General features: G+C 34.8%; 1 protein-coding gene across 1 annotated transcript; it reads right to left on the bottom strand.

The window, feature by feature from the left end:
* Nucleotides 1–880: 880 nt before the first annotated feature.
* On the bottom strand, nt 881–13,134 carry cdc7 (cell division cycle 7 homolog (S. cerevisiae)). Its single transcript, XM_056472979.1, has 12 exons — nt 12,853–13,134; nt 12,557–12,677; nt 11,952–12,038; nt 10,152–10,287; nt 9,930–10,023; nt 9,693–9,835; nt 6,831–7,068; nt 6,589–6,684; nt 6,302–6,507; nt 4,014–4,096; nt 1,537–1,686; nt 881–1,450 (listed from the first exon to the last, which is right to left on the bottom strand). The coding sequence occupies exons 2-12, from the start codon at nt 12,630–12,632 to the stop codon at nt 1,110–1,112; spliced, it is 1,650 nt and encodes a 549-aa protein (XP_056328954.1). The 5' UTR covers nt 12,633–12,677; nt 12,853–13,134; the 3' UTR covers nt 881–1,109.
* Between the last annotated feature and the right edge of the window lie 9 nt (nt 13,135–13,143).

Here is a 13,143-nt window from a genome sequence, read left to right as displayed (position 1 = left end):
CTGCTACAAAAGATGGTTTTGGTGCATATAGCTAATATTACCCTTTATGTCGGTAGACTTTTAATCAGAGTATTGTCTTAATCACGCTAATATCGGATTATTGGTGTCTACTCGATGAAACTAAAACAATGACCGATTTAGAGGTTTCCTGGCTACATTTCCCACGACTGGGAGAGTTATGGTGTGGAGAAGCCCCAAAAAAGCTTATTACCCAGACTGTTGCATGTTTAGAGTGAAACATGGGGGTGAATCAGTGATGGTTTGGGCTGCAATATCATGACATTCCCTAGGCCCAATACTTGTGTTAGATGGGCACATCACTGCCAAGGACTACCGAACCATTCTAGAGGACTAGGTGCATCCAATGGTTCAAACATTGCATCATAGATATATATTAATATAATGTTAACTACACGTTTACAGTATACAACATATTTTGTAGAAATTCTGTTAATTAAACTGCACAACCCAAAAGAAACAATGCTAATCAAACAGATATGAGTCGGCTCACTATAGAATAAAAATGATTGATTTTATTTTATTTTGCATTTATGAGGAAAAAGTGTTATGCATGTGGCAGCTGTGAAATTGCCACTCGTGTGATTTTGGCAAATTAAATATAATAGTTTGAAACGCTGACAGATACATTTATGAATATTGGAAGTACTGTAAAATACCTGCTTACACACAAAAAAAAAAATGTAGAAATGGTTTCTCTATTTTGGTGAAAACTTAATTTTTTTATGGCAAGGTTGACATTTGCATGGAATAGCTCATATATATATATATATATATATATATATATATATATATATATATATATATTAATTATAATATTTTTTGTTAAATATTAAACACATGAAACATTGTCACTTTCCAAAATAATTAACATTTATTTCATCAACAAAATACTTGAGCACTGAAAATGAGTGAACCATCCATTTAGGAAACACTCTAAAGTTGAACAATGGACAATTTGAACTTTATTATCAACATGAAACCCCCCAAAATAAGACCAATAAATACATCACTGTACAGCATGTTGTTAGCAAATAAATGCATTCAAATAACACTACAGAATAGCACAAATTCTTGGATGCCCACAACCGCTACTCACTCATATCTCTGAAGAGTGGATGCTGCAGTGCCGCCGAGGCTGTAATCCTGGTTGCGGGGTTTAAATCTAACAGTTTATCCAGTAGATCGTACACCTCATCCGGCACTCTGTCCCAGCCAATCTCCTTCAGCTCTGCACTGCTTCTGCACGAACCGGAGCCCGCGCGTTTCAGTGCGGGACTCTCTGCTTCCTCCTTTTCTTCTGCGGGATTATGTGAGGCTTGAAACTCAGCAGGAAGTGAGGCGTCATCCCACGATCGCAAACCTCTCAGAGTCTCACAGAGAATTCTGAGGTCCAGCCGAGGAAGCTCACGGCTGCACACTATAGATTTACCTGCAATCATACACACAGAGTCAGCAGGAGATCCGAGAAACAGGATGAGAATACAGCATCATCCAGACTCTCAGATAATGGCGTACCAAAGGTCTTTGCAGCCTCTATAGTCTCCTTAGACCCTCGGATGGTCATGATCTGAGTAAGAGCGATCAGATCGTCGCTGGCTTTGAAGAAAGGATATCTGCCGCTCAGTAGAGACAACAATATGACCCCTGCTGACCACATGTCAATCGCTGCAGAGAGATGGGCTTTTATTAGTCATTATAGATTACATGATTCAAATCAGCAGTTCGAGTACATTAAGCATATTTCATTTTTTGTATTACTAGAATGACTTTAATACAGTAAATATAATTTACAGAAAATTAAATAAAGGGCTGATAAATGATTAACCCTTGTGTACTGATCAAATTTACTACACTTTCATTGTGTTTGTGGCTGTTTTTGCCCCATTGACTTCTATTATAATGATATTTTTTGATTGCAAAGCCATGACACCATATAATCACGCATTGTTGATTGCTGCTGTTTTTCCCTGAGCTGCTTATTTTGATTTTCACATGTCAAGTGCCAAAGGTCTCTCTCACACACGCGCACTGTACTTCATATAGAAGGCAGAATTGTTAGAATATTTAATCCATTCGATGCATGTTCAATAAAAAAGGTCAGGAGAGGGTTTCCTTCAATGTCAAAAATCTTAGTAATTTATTTTAAACAAATTAATAAGTCGATCAACAGAATTCTGGTATCCTCAATGCAAAAGTTACATTTAGGAGGTGCCCAATAATTTTCATTTCCTGACTCGAGCTTTTATACGCACCTGATATTAACAGGTGGAGTTTAGTGTAATTGGTCACTTGTCAATTATTCTCCAATCCTCCATTGGCCGCACCCATACATACGTCCTCTTTTTCTACAAATTCTCTGCACAACGTTAAAAGCATAACTTCTTAACTGCACATATTTTGTGTTCAGTTTCAACCCATCTCTGCTAATAGTTTAGCAGTAAGTTAATTTTAGACAATCAGGCCTTTGCATTTCTATCAGCTTCATCTACTTCTGCGAAAATGCTTCATTAGTATGCAAAGCATATCACACTCAAGAGAAGAAGTTTAGTTAATATATCACCTTTGAACAATACAAATACAAATGTTTAATGAACAGAAAAAGAGACAAAAATAATACAAAGATATTACTTTTTCCCAACAGAAACAAAGCTTTTTTGCACTGCAACTGATGATCAACAGTAAAAATTACACATTTAACCTCTTCAACATTAAACCAGCAACGATTGAGAATGCATGATTATATGGTGTCAAGGCTTTGCAATCAAAAAATGTCATTACAATGAAAATCAATGAGGCAAAAACTGCCACCAACATAACAAAAGGGTAGTAATTGTGCCCAGCGTGTATTATTGAATTTTTTTTAATTCCCAAAGCATTTTCCAAAAATATGTCCAAAAAAAAAAAAGGGTTGTCACCAAATCTTATTCCATTTGCTGAAACACAGAGAAAATTGTGGCCAAATTAAGACACAAATCACCCCAGAGTGGATGAAAACATCCCCAACAGCACACAAGGATTAATCTACTATTGGTGTGTCCTAAACCTTTTTGAGTGTTGAGAGAAAATGACATGCCTTAGTGCTTTCCAGAGTTTATTCTCTGAGAGAGTTTATGATAACAGAGTTTATGATAACTGATATCTGGCTAAGTCCATATTTATAATTGTTCTCTTTGAACCCCTTGGGGAGAACCACCCCTTTTTTGTACTTATATTTCGGAATGCAGATTGCATAAGTTTTATTTATATATTTTATTAACCTTATATGCATGTAATCATAAATATTATTAATTATTTAACATTAAATATTATTAATTATTATAAATGATAAATGTATATGTAAACTTTTTTTAAACTATTTTACTTATTTCCCAAGTTTATATGACCTATAGGTTACTATTGTAAGAAAATATCAGCATTCGATACATACTTTCAGTATCATCTTTGCTTAAAATGAGCAAATTACAAAGCCTGCTCTCAAGCAGGTTTGAGCTATCAGAGCTGTTGTTATGACAACAACTCTTGGATGAGTTTTGATGAATGAAACAATCCTGGATTGTGTCAAATCATCAATTTCCAAATACAGCTAATTGAGTAATCCACGAACAAAGAACGGACCCTATGACCATGATAGATGTTTATTTAACCTTGTATAGTAAATGCACACAAAAAAAGATTCAATTAATTAATAATTAAAGCTAAAAATTAAAACAATTTCCCTAAATACACATACAAAGCTATTTTTAGAGATAACTTGATATAATGTTGTTATTCAAAACTGTTTCATTTTAAGTGTTTGTTTTTGATCAACGCCAAATATACCTGCAATTGTAGAATAACCATTATAAGTTTCAGATGGACATGTATAAAGTACACAAGCTTTGAAAAAGGCAGAACTGAATCGACTGTTAAAAGGATAGTATTTTCCATACAGTAAGCTAGAGTACTGAATCACATCCCAAATAACAATATATAAATATCAATGCTTTTGTTACCTGTTCCTTGGTTGGGACATTTTGTTAGAACCTCGGGAGCCCTAAAGCCAGGAGTTCCAGCCCTCGGAGCCACCTGCTGTTTCCTGTGAAAACAATGACCACATTATTAAATTAACACCAACAATTACAGTGAATAGAATGTTTTATTGAACCAATTCCATTTCTTTTTTGTGGTGGACAAAACATTAAACAATCATGACTAGAAATTATGACTGAGAAAAGCACAAATATTACTGAAAATGTTGATGTAGCTTATTAAATACTCAAATTATAACTATCATGTGTAATGAGTTCACTATTTAAACATTAAATCTGATGGTTACTTAATAAAACTCAATTTCACAGCAAATGTGTCATTTTAAGGTGGTTGTTTTTGAATATTGTGCTAAAATATAATGTGCATATGCATGTAGACAGTGTTGGGGAAAATTCCTTTTGAAAGTAATGGATTACAATATTGAGTTACTCCCCAAAAATGTAACTAGTTGCATTACTTTTAATGGAATGGAATGGGTTACGTTACTTTTGAGTTACTTTTTCATCCCTCCCTAAGGCTTGATCTCTTTCAGAACTTGCAGGATACCTACACCTTCATTTACCTTTAAAAAACTAATTTAAAAAAATACAATAATGTTAGATTCGGAGACTTTCCTGACGCTATACCTGCCATATATAAAGATTAATGAAAGCAATGTGTTTGCTACTTTTGTATTTTTTTGTCTTATTAGTTCAGTAAAATCTCTGTCCATTGAGACTATAATCCCCTTTTCTTCCATGTGATCAAAATAATGAGAATATTACCATCACAGAAATGTAAGGCTCTGCCATCTTGGTTTTTGTCTGTTCCTGAGGGGAGTTCATTTTCTCATTATGTGTGATTCAGCAAATTATTTTTCAAAGTGTATTTATGAATCGAAAAGGCAACTTACATTTTTAATCGCATTACATTTTTTAAAAAGTAACTCAAACATTATAACTTAGTTTTTTAAAAGTAATGCATTACTTCACTCGTTACGTAGAAAAGTAATATAATTACGTAACTTGCGTTAGTTGTAATGCGTTACCCCTAGGGGTGTAACGGATTTGTACAGATCACAACCCACAGTTTGGAACGCACGTGACCCGCATATTAATAACTTCTTTGAATTTGCAGGTTAATGCAACATTTATAACAACTGGAGATAGATAGATAGATAGATAGAGAGAGAGAGAGAGAGAGAGAGAGAGAGAGAGAGAGAGAGAGAGAGAGAGAGAGAGAGAGAGAGAGAGAGAAAGAGAAAGAAAAAGAGAGAGAGATTGCCGGCCTTCTGCTTCATTCAAATCATGTGTACGAAAGCATTTTGGCTTCTCATTAAAATGTAATGATGATGTAATAAATGCTTTCTTAGGTTATTAATTAAAGGTCTTTATCTGTCACTGCTCATTTAGCCTGCATTAATGCATTCAGTGTAAAGCTGCACAATTAAACATTAAAAGATCGTGATCTCAATTCAAACCTGCGCAACATGAATGATAAATGATAGTAATATGGAAATGTTTATTAATCCTAAGCACTGCATTCAAATCTGCGTTTGATCAAAAGAGATTCAGTTTTTACACTGTTTTACTTAGTTACAAACAATTAAATGACACAGAAGTACTGGAAGAACAGTTTATAGTTCAGATATAAACACTGATGTTCATGGTAAAGAATAAAATCACTTTTTAAGGTGAACTTGACGCTGGTGAATGTTGTAGCAATTACATTGTTTAACCAATTGGTGGTGACAAACAACCATCAAAATTATGTCACTGAATAGGTTTTCAAAAATGATACATCTATAATAAAATATGAAGTTTAATGTGTGAATTGTGGAATCATTATTTAAAAATAAATATAATCTGTTTTACAAGATGTTAGATTTCTATATTTAGCATTATCAGCAACAGTAGGAAAGATAATTTTTCCTATTGAATATTTTCCCTTTTTTCAGCTGGTTCTTTCTTGATTTTTATTTTTATTAAAATTACAGGTTCTAAGTTATGTTTGTTAAAACCGGTATTTTGTGTAAATGGAAAGCAAACATTTGTCTCCTCTATTTGTTGCTGATCCGAAAAATGGTCCGATCTGTGAACGTAAAAACAGTAGTGTGATCTGAACTGTGAGATTTGTGACCCGCGTCACCACTAGTTACCCCCCTCACTGCATGTAGACCGTGTATAACAGTGTTGATCATTTTTGTTCACCTTAGAGATGCCAAAGTAGGCTTTTTAAGGTTTGGATTGATATATAGCCGACGAGTGTGTACCTGGACAGGCAGATGTTGCAGACGCGGTCAGTCATGTAGCAGTTGCAGGTGAGCAGGGGGTTGACGGCAGCAGGTTTGGGTTTCTGACTCTCAGCCGAAAGTTTCTGTTTCTGATTTAATGATGCTCTCACAGGGACGGAGCGGTGTTTGGCAGAAACAATCTTGCGTGGAATGACTTCCTCCTTTTTCGGCTTTGAAAACAATCCCTAAAACACAATGTGACAGGTGAAGAGCTGATAGTTACTCAGACGGCATCGCATGCAACCAGTGTGAGAAGAGAAGCTAACCTCAACTTTGTCAGAGCCAGGTTTATGAGAGTTTGTGCTGTTTATGCTTTTCTCCCCAAATACAGACCGTGGTGCTTTATCAAGTCCCATCAGTTCCTTTGAGAGGAAGGACACACATTTTTTGACATGAATACGCTTGCTAAAATAAATCACAATAGGCCTGGAAGTGCAGTGCTCCCCAGTTTGACTGATTATCACCTAAAATATGATTTATTCATTAAATAAAAAGACAGTGCAGACACCTTGCTGTGTTTAACGCGTGGGGGTGGGCAGGGTCTTTTAGCCGGTGCTTTAGTGCTGGACTGAACAGCAGGGTTTCTACTGTTGGGTGGTAAAGGCACCAGTTTCTGTTTTCCCAGTGATTCCTCCACCATCTTAGATGACCCACCACCTTTATGACTTTTTGATTTGACCACCTTCAGTAGTTCGATCTGGGTGTCAGGAGTGCCCTGAGCCAGGCCAAAATCCACCAGAGCATACCTGAGGAAAAAAAAAAAGAGAAATCAGCATGTATCAGCATTTTTGGACTTTAAGATAACATTCAAAGACCTTCCTACTTAATTTGTTCATGTGCAATAAAATGCCACACTTACCCAATGTCAGTTTAGTGTTCAACATTCAGCAGGGGTTATTAAAGGTAGATTTAGGAGTGTACAACATTTAAAACTAATTTGCTCTTATTTAAAGCCTTAAAGGGTTAAAAAAAAAAAAAAAAAAAAAGGAAATTGTGTCATTAACATTTGTGCTAATGAATGGCAGTCGTTCCCAATTCCAGTCCTTGGGACTACCTGCCCAGCACATTTTGTACAATCGCATACTTATGCACTATTCTATGCCATTTTGTAGTATAAATAGTGTAAGTAGTGCATTCACACTGAAAACTCTAAAAAGAATAAGTGCACTTTAAATACCCAGATGATGCACTTATTTAACCGTTAAAAAGAAGTGTGTTATGTTGGACACCTCACACACTCAACAGCCGCTGACGTAGAGGAAGGGCGGAGCTTTCACACACAGATGTTGATTACTTTATTTTGGAGTGTGAAAGCAAAATTCTCCTTCAAGAGTTATTATACCGCCTCCCGATAGTGAATGCAGTTATACTCATGGCAGGTATTATTTGACAGTTTGGTCATTTGTTTCACTAAATTTGGCAACCGTCAAACATCATCTGGGAAACGGTTTGAAAGTAAAAAAACGTTAGTGTTCTATTTGGGACGACACTACATTCATATACTATGCTGTTGAGTGTATAAGTGCCTAAGTACATAGTGTATAAGTGAATATCTTACCACACCTGATTCAGATTATCAACAAGTTAACAGAGATTCTTGTGTGTCAAATAAGCGAAACATACAAAATGTGGAGGGTGGGTGTCTGAGGACAGGAACTGGGAACCACTGATGTAGAGGACAAAGTCATTTTCTAAAAAAAATTGTTGGCACACAAACGTGTTCTTGGAGCTTTGTTATTTTAAGTCTTGGATGTTTTTTACAATGTTTTTGGTTCCTTTTCTAAACTTTGAACTTTTTGCGGCCATTGCTATCTATAGCTTTAGATTTTATCTAAAATATCTTTTGAAAGTCTAACTGGATTGGAACGAGAAAAGGGTAATTAATAACAGAATTAAAAAATTTTTTAATTAACTAACACTTTAATTTGTCAATTATTTGGGAAATAAGACTTTTAAGACCTCCAAAAACTAATGATTTAATGGATTAATATAACTAAATTGTAAGTGTTTTAAGATGCTCTCTGGCACCCTTGAGAACCATCAATTTTTTCGATGATAATAACTGCCTATAAAACCAATTTGTTAATTTCCATAAGAAAAAAGATTGTTGCATGTGTAACCCTGCCAGTCCTACGCCACCCAACCTGCTCCGAGCTGGTATCGAACCGGCGACCCTCCGTATGGGAGTTAGTTGCTATACCAAGGAGGCTTAAGACCATGGCTTCTAGCATCTGTCGCTAGCGCACCTTTTAGAGGTCACAGGAGTGAGGTTTACCTGCACAGCACGTACTAGCTAGCCTCTGTTACGTATGATTAAATCGATATTTGAATTTGATGAAGCAATTAATATTTAGAATAGTCTGGATTTCTGCATTCATATTTTAAAAGAGCCACACTAGAGTTTACATTTACATTTAGTCATTTAGCAGACGCTTTTATCCAAAGCGACTTACAAATGAGGACAAGGAAGCAATTTACACAATTATAAGAGCAGCAGTGAACAAGTGCTATAGACAAGTTTCAGGTGTGTAAAGTCTAAGAAGCAAAGCATTAGAATTTTTTTTTTTTTTTTTTTTTGAGAGAGAGAGAGAGAGAGAGTACAGTTAGTGGTATAGCCAGAGAGGCAGATTAGGAGGGAAAGTGGAGACTAAATAGTTAAGTTTTTAGTCGTTTCTTGAAGACAGCAAGTGACTCTGTAAGTGGATCAAAACATTCATTTCAAGAGTCTTGGCCTGTGTTTTTGGTGGGTACCAGGGTTCAAATGGAGTGTTCACACTCATTCAAATCACCCACACAAAAAGAGCAATAACTATAGAGTTCAATTTAATCAAATCAAACCTGCCAAGCTTGAACACACCATAAGACTCAATGGGCTACAAGCACAGCTAGTGTTTTTCAGCTAATGATGAACTTCCGATGAAAGCTTTATGTGACTATTTTCAATTTCATACTGTTCCTTTTACAGCATCCATGTTGTAATGTAATTCAAATATAATCAGTTAAATAGACTTAAGCATCCATTAGGTTGTTAAAGTGTAATTTCCATATTTTAAAGAAATGGCACGGAAAAATAAAATTGAATGCAGTGCTTCTTGTTTGGTCTGATACCAACTTTATGTCATATCTCAGCCAGTCAGTGAAGATCGCTGTTTTTTTAGAGAAATCAGATCTTAAACGCGCGGATTTTGTATGGACAGTTCACCGAAAGCCCTGGGGCTGGCTGACTGAAATTAAAAGCCTGTGTGCATGTACTCCATTAACTGTATGATCAATTGTTACAATTATACATGAAAAAAAGAAACTAGCAATTTCATGTGTATCAGGCAGAGGTTAGACTAGAACCACAACACCATGAATATCAGGTACATACTCCCTCTTCTGTCGATTGAACAGGAAATTGGTTGGTTTGATGTCTCTGTGGATGATGCCAAACTTGTGAATGTGCTTCAAGGCTTTGAGCAGATGATAGATGTAATGCCTCACATCCTCAAAACTCAACAAGCCAACAACATCCTACAAGAAAAAAGAACCATTTTTGAGTAACATCATGGGTATTGATGTGGTGTATCATTTAGGTTAAAAGCACACACACAGTGCAGTCACTCACCACAAAGGTCTGATGCTCCATGTATGGCATGACTATGACCACATGGTGCTCCTTCCTGAAGCAGTATGTGACTCCCATCACATTTTCTGTCCCTCTGTAGTAGGATATAACAGATAAACACTGTAACAAAACTCTGAAACCCATGTTTGTTCATTCAGAAATATATTTAGCCCAGATTACATAAAACAAAGGTCAAAATTAGACATTTTCATCATCACTCACCCGGCAACAGTCAGGCACTGGAGCTCAGCAGCGATGCGCACAGGATGACTTGTAGGGATCAGATGTTTCAAAGCAAACATCCTCCTTGAACTGTCTGTCATCTGTGCCTCAGCCAAATATACTGAACTAAAAGTACCTGCGTTGATAGAGTGACGCAAAAGATCATTAAAGGGGACCTATTATGCAAAAATCACTTTTAAAATTGGCTTAAACAAAGTTATGTGGCAACAGTCTGTCAATATAACCAGCTTTTGATGGTAAACATATATTAATTTAATTTTTTTTAATCACACTTCATAAAAACAGTCAGCAGAAACACTTTGATTGATATTCTCCCTTTGTACTGTATGTTTCATCGGAGGGGGGCGCCCCACCCACTATTGATGATCTCTCCCTCATTAGTATAAGTTTGTCTTGTTTTTGAATCTGCCACTATGCTGACATATAGGCATTCGTAGCTCCGCCCTTATTTTGAAAAAAAAGTATGATGATTGAAGGTGTAAGTAACAAAGATTAATTGTATGTAATTAGTTATACGTTTTAAGCTAAATTTATATATATCTTACTTAGAATTTTTTTTCTCTTGTTCTAGTCCACATATCTACATTTCAAAAGAAAATATATATATATTAATTAATCCATTGGCAGATGGTTTCAATTGTTTTAAGGTAAAACTCCTAATTTTGACTTGCTGAAAACAAAACAATATTCTTACTTGATCTAGATGAATTTTTAGATAACTGAACAAAAAACGAGACAGCAAAGTAAGAAAAGCATTTTTTGCCTTGTATTTGCATTTCTGTACCTGAATACTGTTAGACTCCCCGGAATACCATCAAATAGAGCTATTCAAACCATCTTCCAAATAGGCATGGGACGATATCCGTTTTCGAGGTATACTGCGGTTTGGAAAAGTCAAGGTTTAAAAACCGCCAAAATATTCTGCTATACCATTCTTATGGTATGTGTAAGATTTTTTTGTTTACGATTTTTTGTTTGTTTTTAGGGCAACAGTATCTCCAGCAGAAAAAAATGTCCAAATATGCCGTTTTAAATTTTGAAACTAATAAAGACAGCAGAAGTCGATGATATATTTGAAATATTTAGCCTGACATGTTTAGTGCTCCAAAATATTTTGGAAATGTTTCTCAAAATAAAATATTTTATGTTCAAAGGGGAAAAAAGTTTTTGTTTTTTACCCACACATTTAAAAAGAATATATTTTAGAGCAGTTAATATTTATATATTTTATCATGACATCAGAATCTCATTCTGGCCCACGCCTACTTCCAAAACACATATTGCAATATTTATCGCAGAAAAATAAAACATCGTAATATCAGATTTTTCCAATATCACACTGCCCTAATTTGCGGTTTATATTCCAATATGCAGGTGAGTTTTTTCTTTTTTTCCAGAAGAACATTAGTAATTCATACAGTGCAAGTCAACTACTACTGGTACTTAAAAACATAAAGGCAAAACAAAATGAATACTTATGGTTCCTGATGATATGTTGACCACGTTAAAAGTTGCACAAATCATGTGACAAATCATGTCCAACAATCAGAGTAAGGACTTGATGTTATGACCACTTCACAAGACCTTAATGTATCGTCAGGTACCATGGCTATAAACTTTGTTTGAATTTGTTTTTATTGACAAAGCATGAGAAGCAGTTTACTTGCATTTTATAAATCATCAGAAACCATGGTTTCAGCTAAAAGTCTTTTGATGTTTTTTAGCAAAACATTTTATTTTTGTAGCAAAATAAAAAGTAATAACATAATAATGGCAAACCTTCTCCAATCTTATCTATGATGCGAAATATTCGAGAAATCTGTGGCAGAACTTCATACAGATATGCAATTTCCGTCTCAACATCTCCTAAAAGAGATAAAACACACAGAGTTAATTATTTCAACGTATTAACAATTAAATCAAGTTAACAATACCTTTGTAAAGAAAAACAAGAATAAATAAACAGTAATGAGATAAACAAAACGTACTTAAAAAAAAAACATATTTACAAAAAGAAAATACTGTAACCTACTTCAATTGTTTATAACAGTTAATTGAATGGTGTTATATTCTATTACGTTAAATGAACTACAATTAAATGTATAATAGTTAAATGTATAATAAATGTAATTTGACAGATCTTATGTTCTTCAGAACATCCTAATGTCTTTGAAATATGATAAAGTGTGTTGCTGAATGTACTGGCAAACATTTGTGGTAAAATAAGTTAAACTTCGATATTATGTATATTGTCGTGTACTTAATATATTTGGTTTGTGCATTTGTAAAGATAATTTGCATTTCAGTTAATTTTATAGATATTATTTTTTATGAAATATACAAAAAGTCTTTACAGCTCATACTGTAAATTATTTATTACTCACTGGAAATTTTGTGTCGACTTCTGCTCTTTTCAACACTGCGATGGGAGCTTCTCTGAACAGTCTTTGCTTCTTCCATTAAATCCGACAACTATGAACAGATCTAATAATCTGTTGTGGGAAACTGTTGGATAAAATTAGATATTAATATTCATAATCAGCTTGGCTGGTAAAGTATAATACTGATTTAACGCTAACTGCACCAAAATAAGTCGAGAACAATACAAGACAATAAGTAAACAAAAACAAACAAACAAAACGTCGAAATGTATTGCGGAAAATAACTTGTAAAACCTCACCTATTATTGTTTATGTTATCTCCAAGTCTGTTATTGTTTATGGAAAACACAGTCCCAGCGGATAAACAGCTGAACTGACGTAAACACTAAACTTACCGCGCACAGTCAAAAGTTAAGTCACGATTTTATTTTGATATTGAACACTAAAAACGTCACCCAGTCTTATTTAAACAAGCACGAATATATTATAAAATACCCTGCAAACGCTTTAATGTTCAATTATAGCCACATTTCGATCTTGTTTTCGATGTCTTTCTTCCCGACGGGTTCCAAGTTCCGCGCTAAAACTAA

This window comes from Danio aesculapii, chromosome 2, assembly GCF_903798145.1.
Source record: "Danio aesculapii chromosome 2, fDanAes4.1, whole genome shotgun sequence".
In the NCBI taxonomy this organism is placed as follows: domain Eukaryota; kingdom Metazoa; phylum Chordata; class Actinopteri; order Cypriniformes; family Danionidae; genus Danio; species Danio aesculapii.
This window is presented reverse-complemented; position numbering and strand designations above follow the sequence as displayed.

Excerpts from the sequence above, each read along its gene's own strand:
- cdc7 (XM_056472979.1), bottom strand. The coding sequence starts at position 12,632 with ATGGAAGAAGCAAAGACTGTTCAGAGAAGCTCCCATCGCAGTGTTGAA. Across the intron at positions 4,097-6,301 it reads TGCAACATCTGCCTGTCCAG|GAAACAGCAGGTGGCTCCGA; the intron begins GTACACACTCGT and ends TTGTTTTCACAG. Across the intron at positions 1,687-4,013 it reads ATGTCCCAACCAAGGAACAG|CGATTGACATGTGGTCAGCA; the intron begins GTAACAAAAGCA and ends ATCTCTCTGCAG.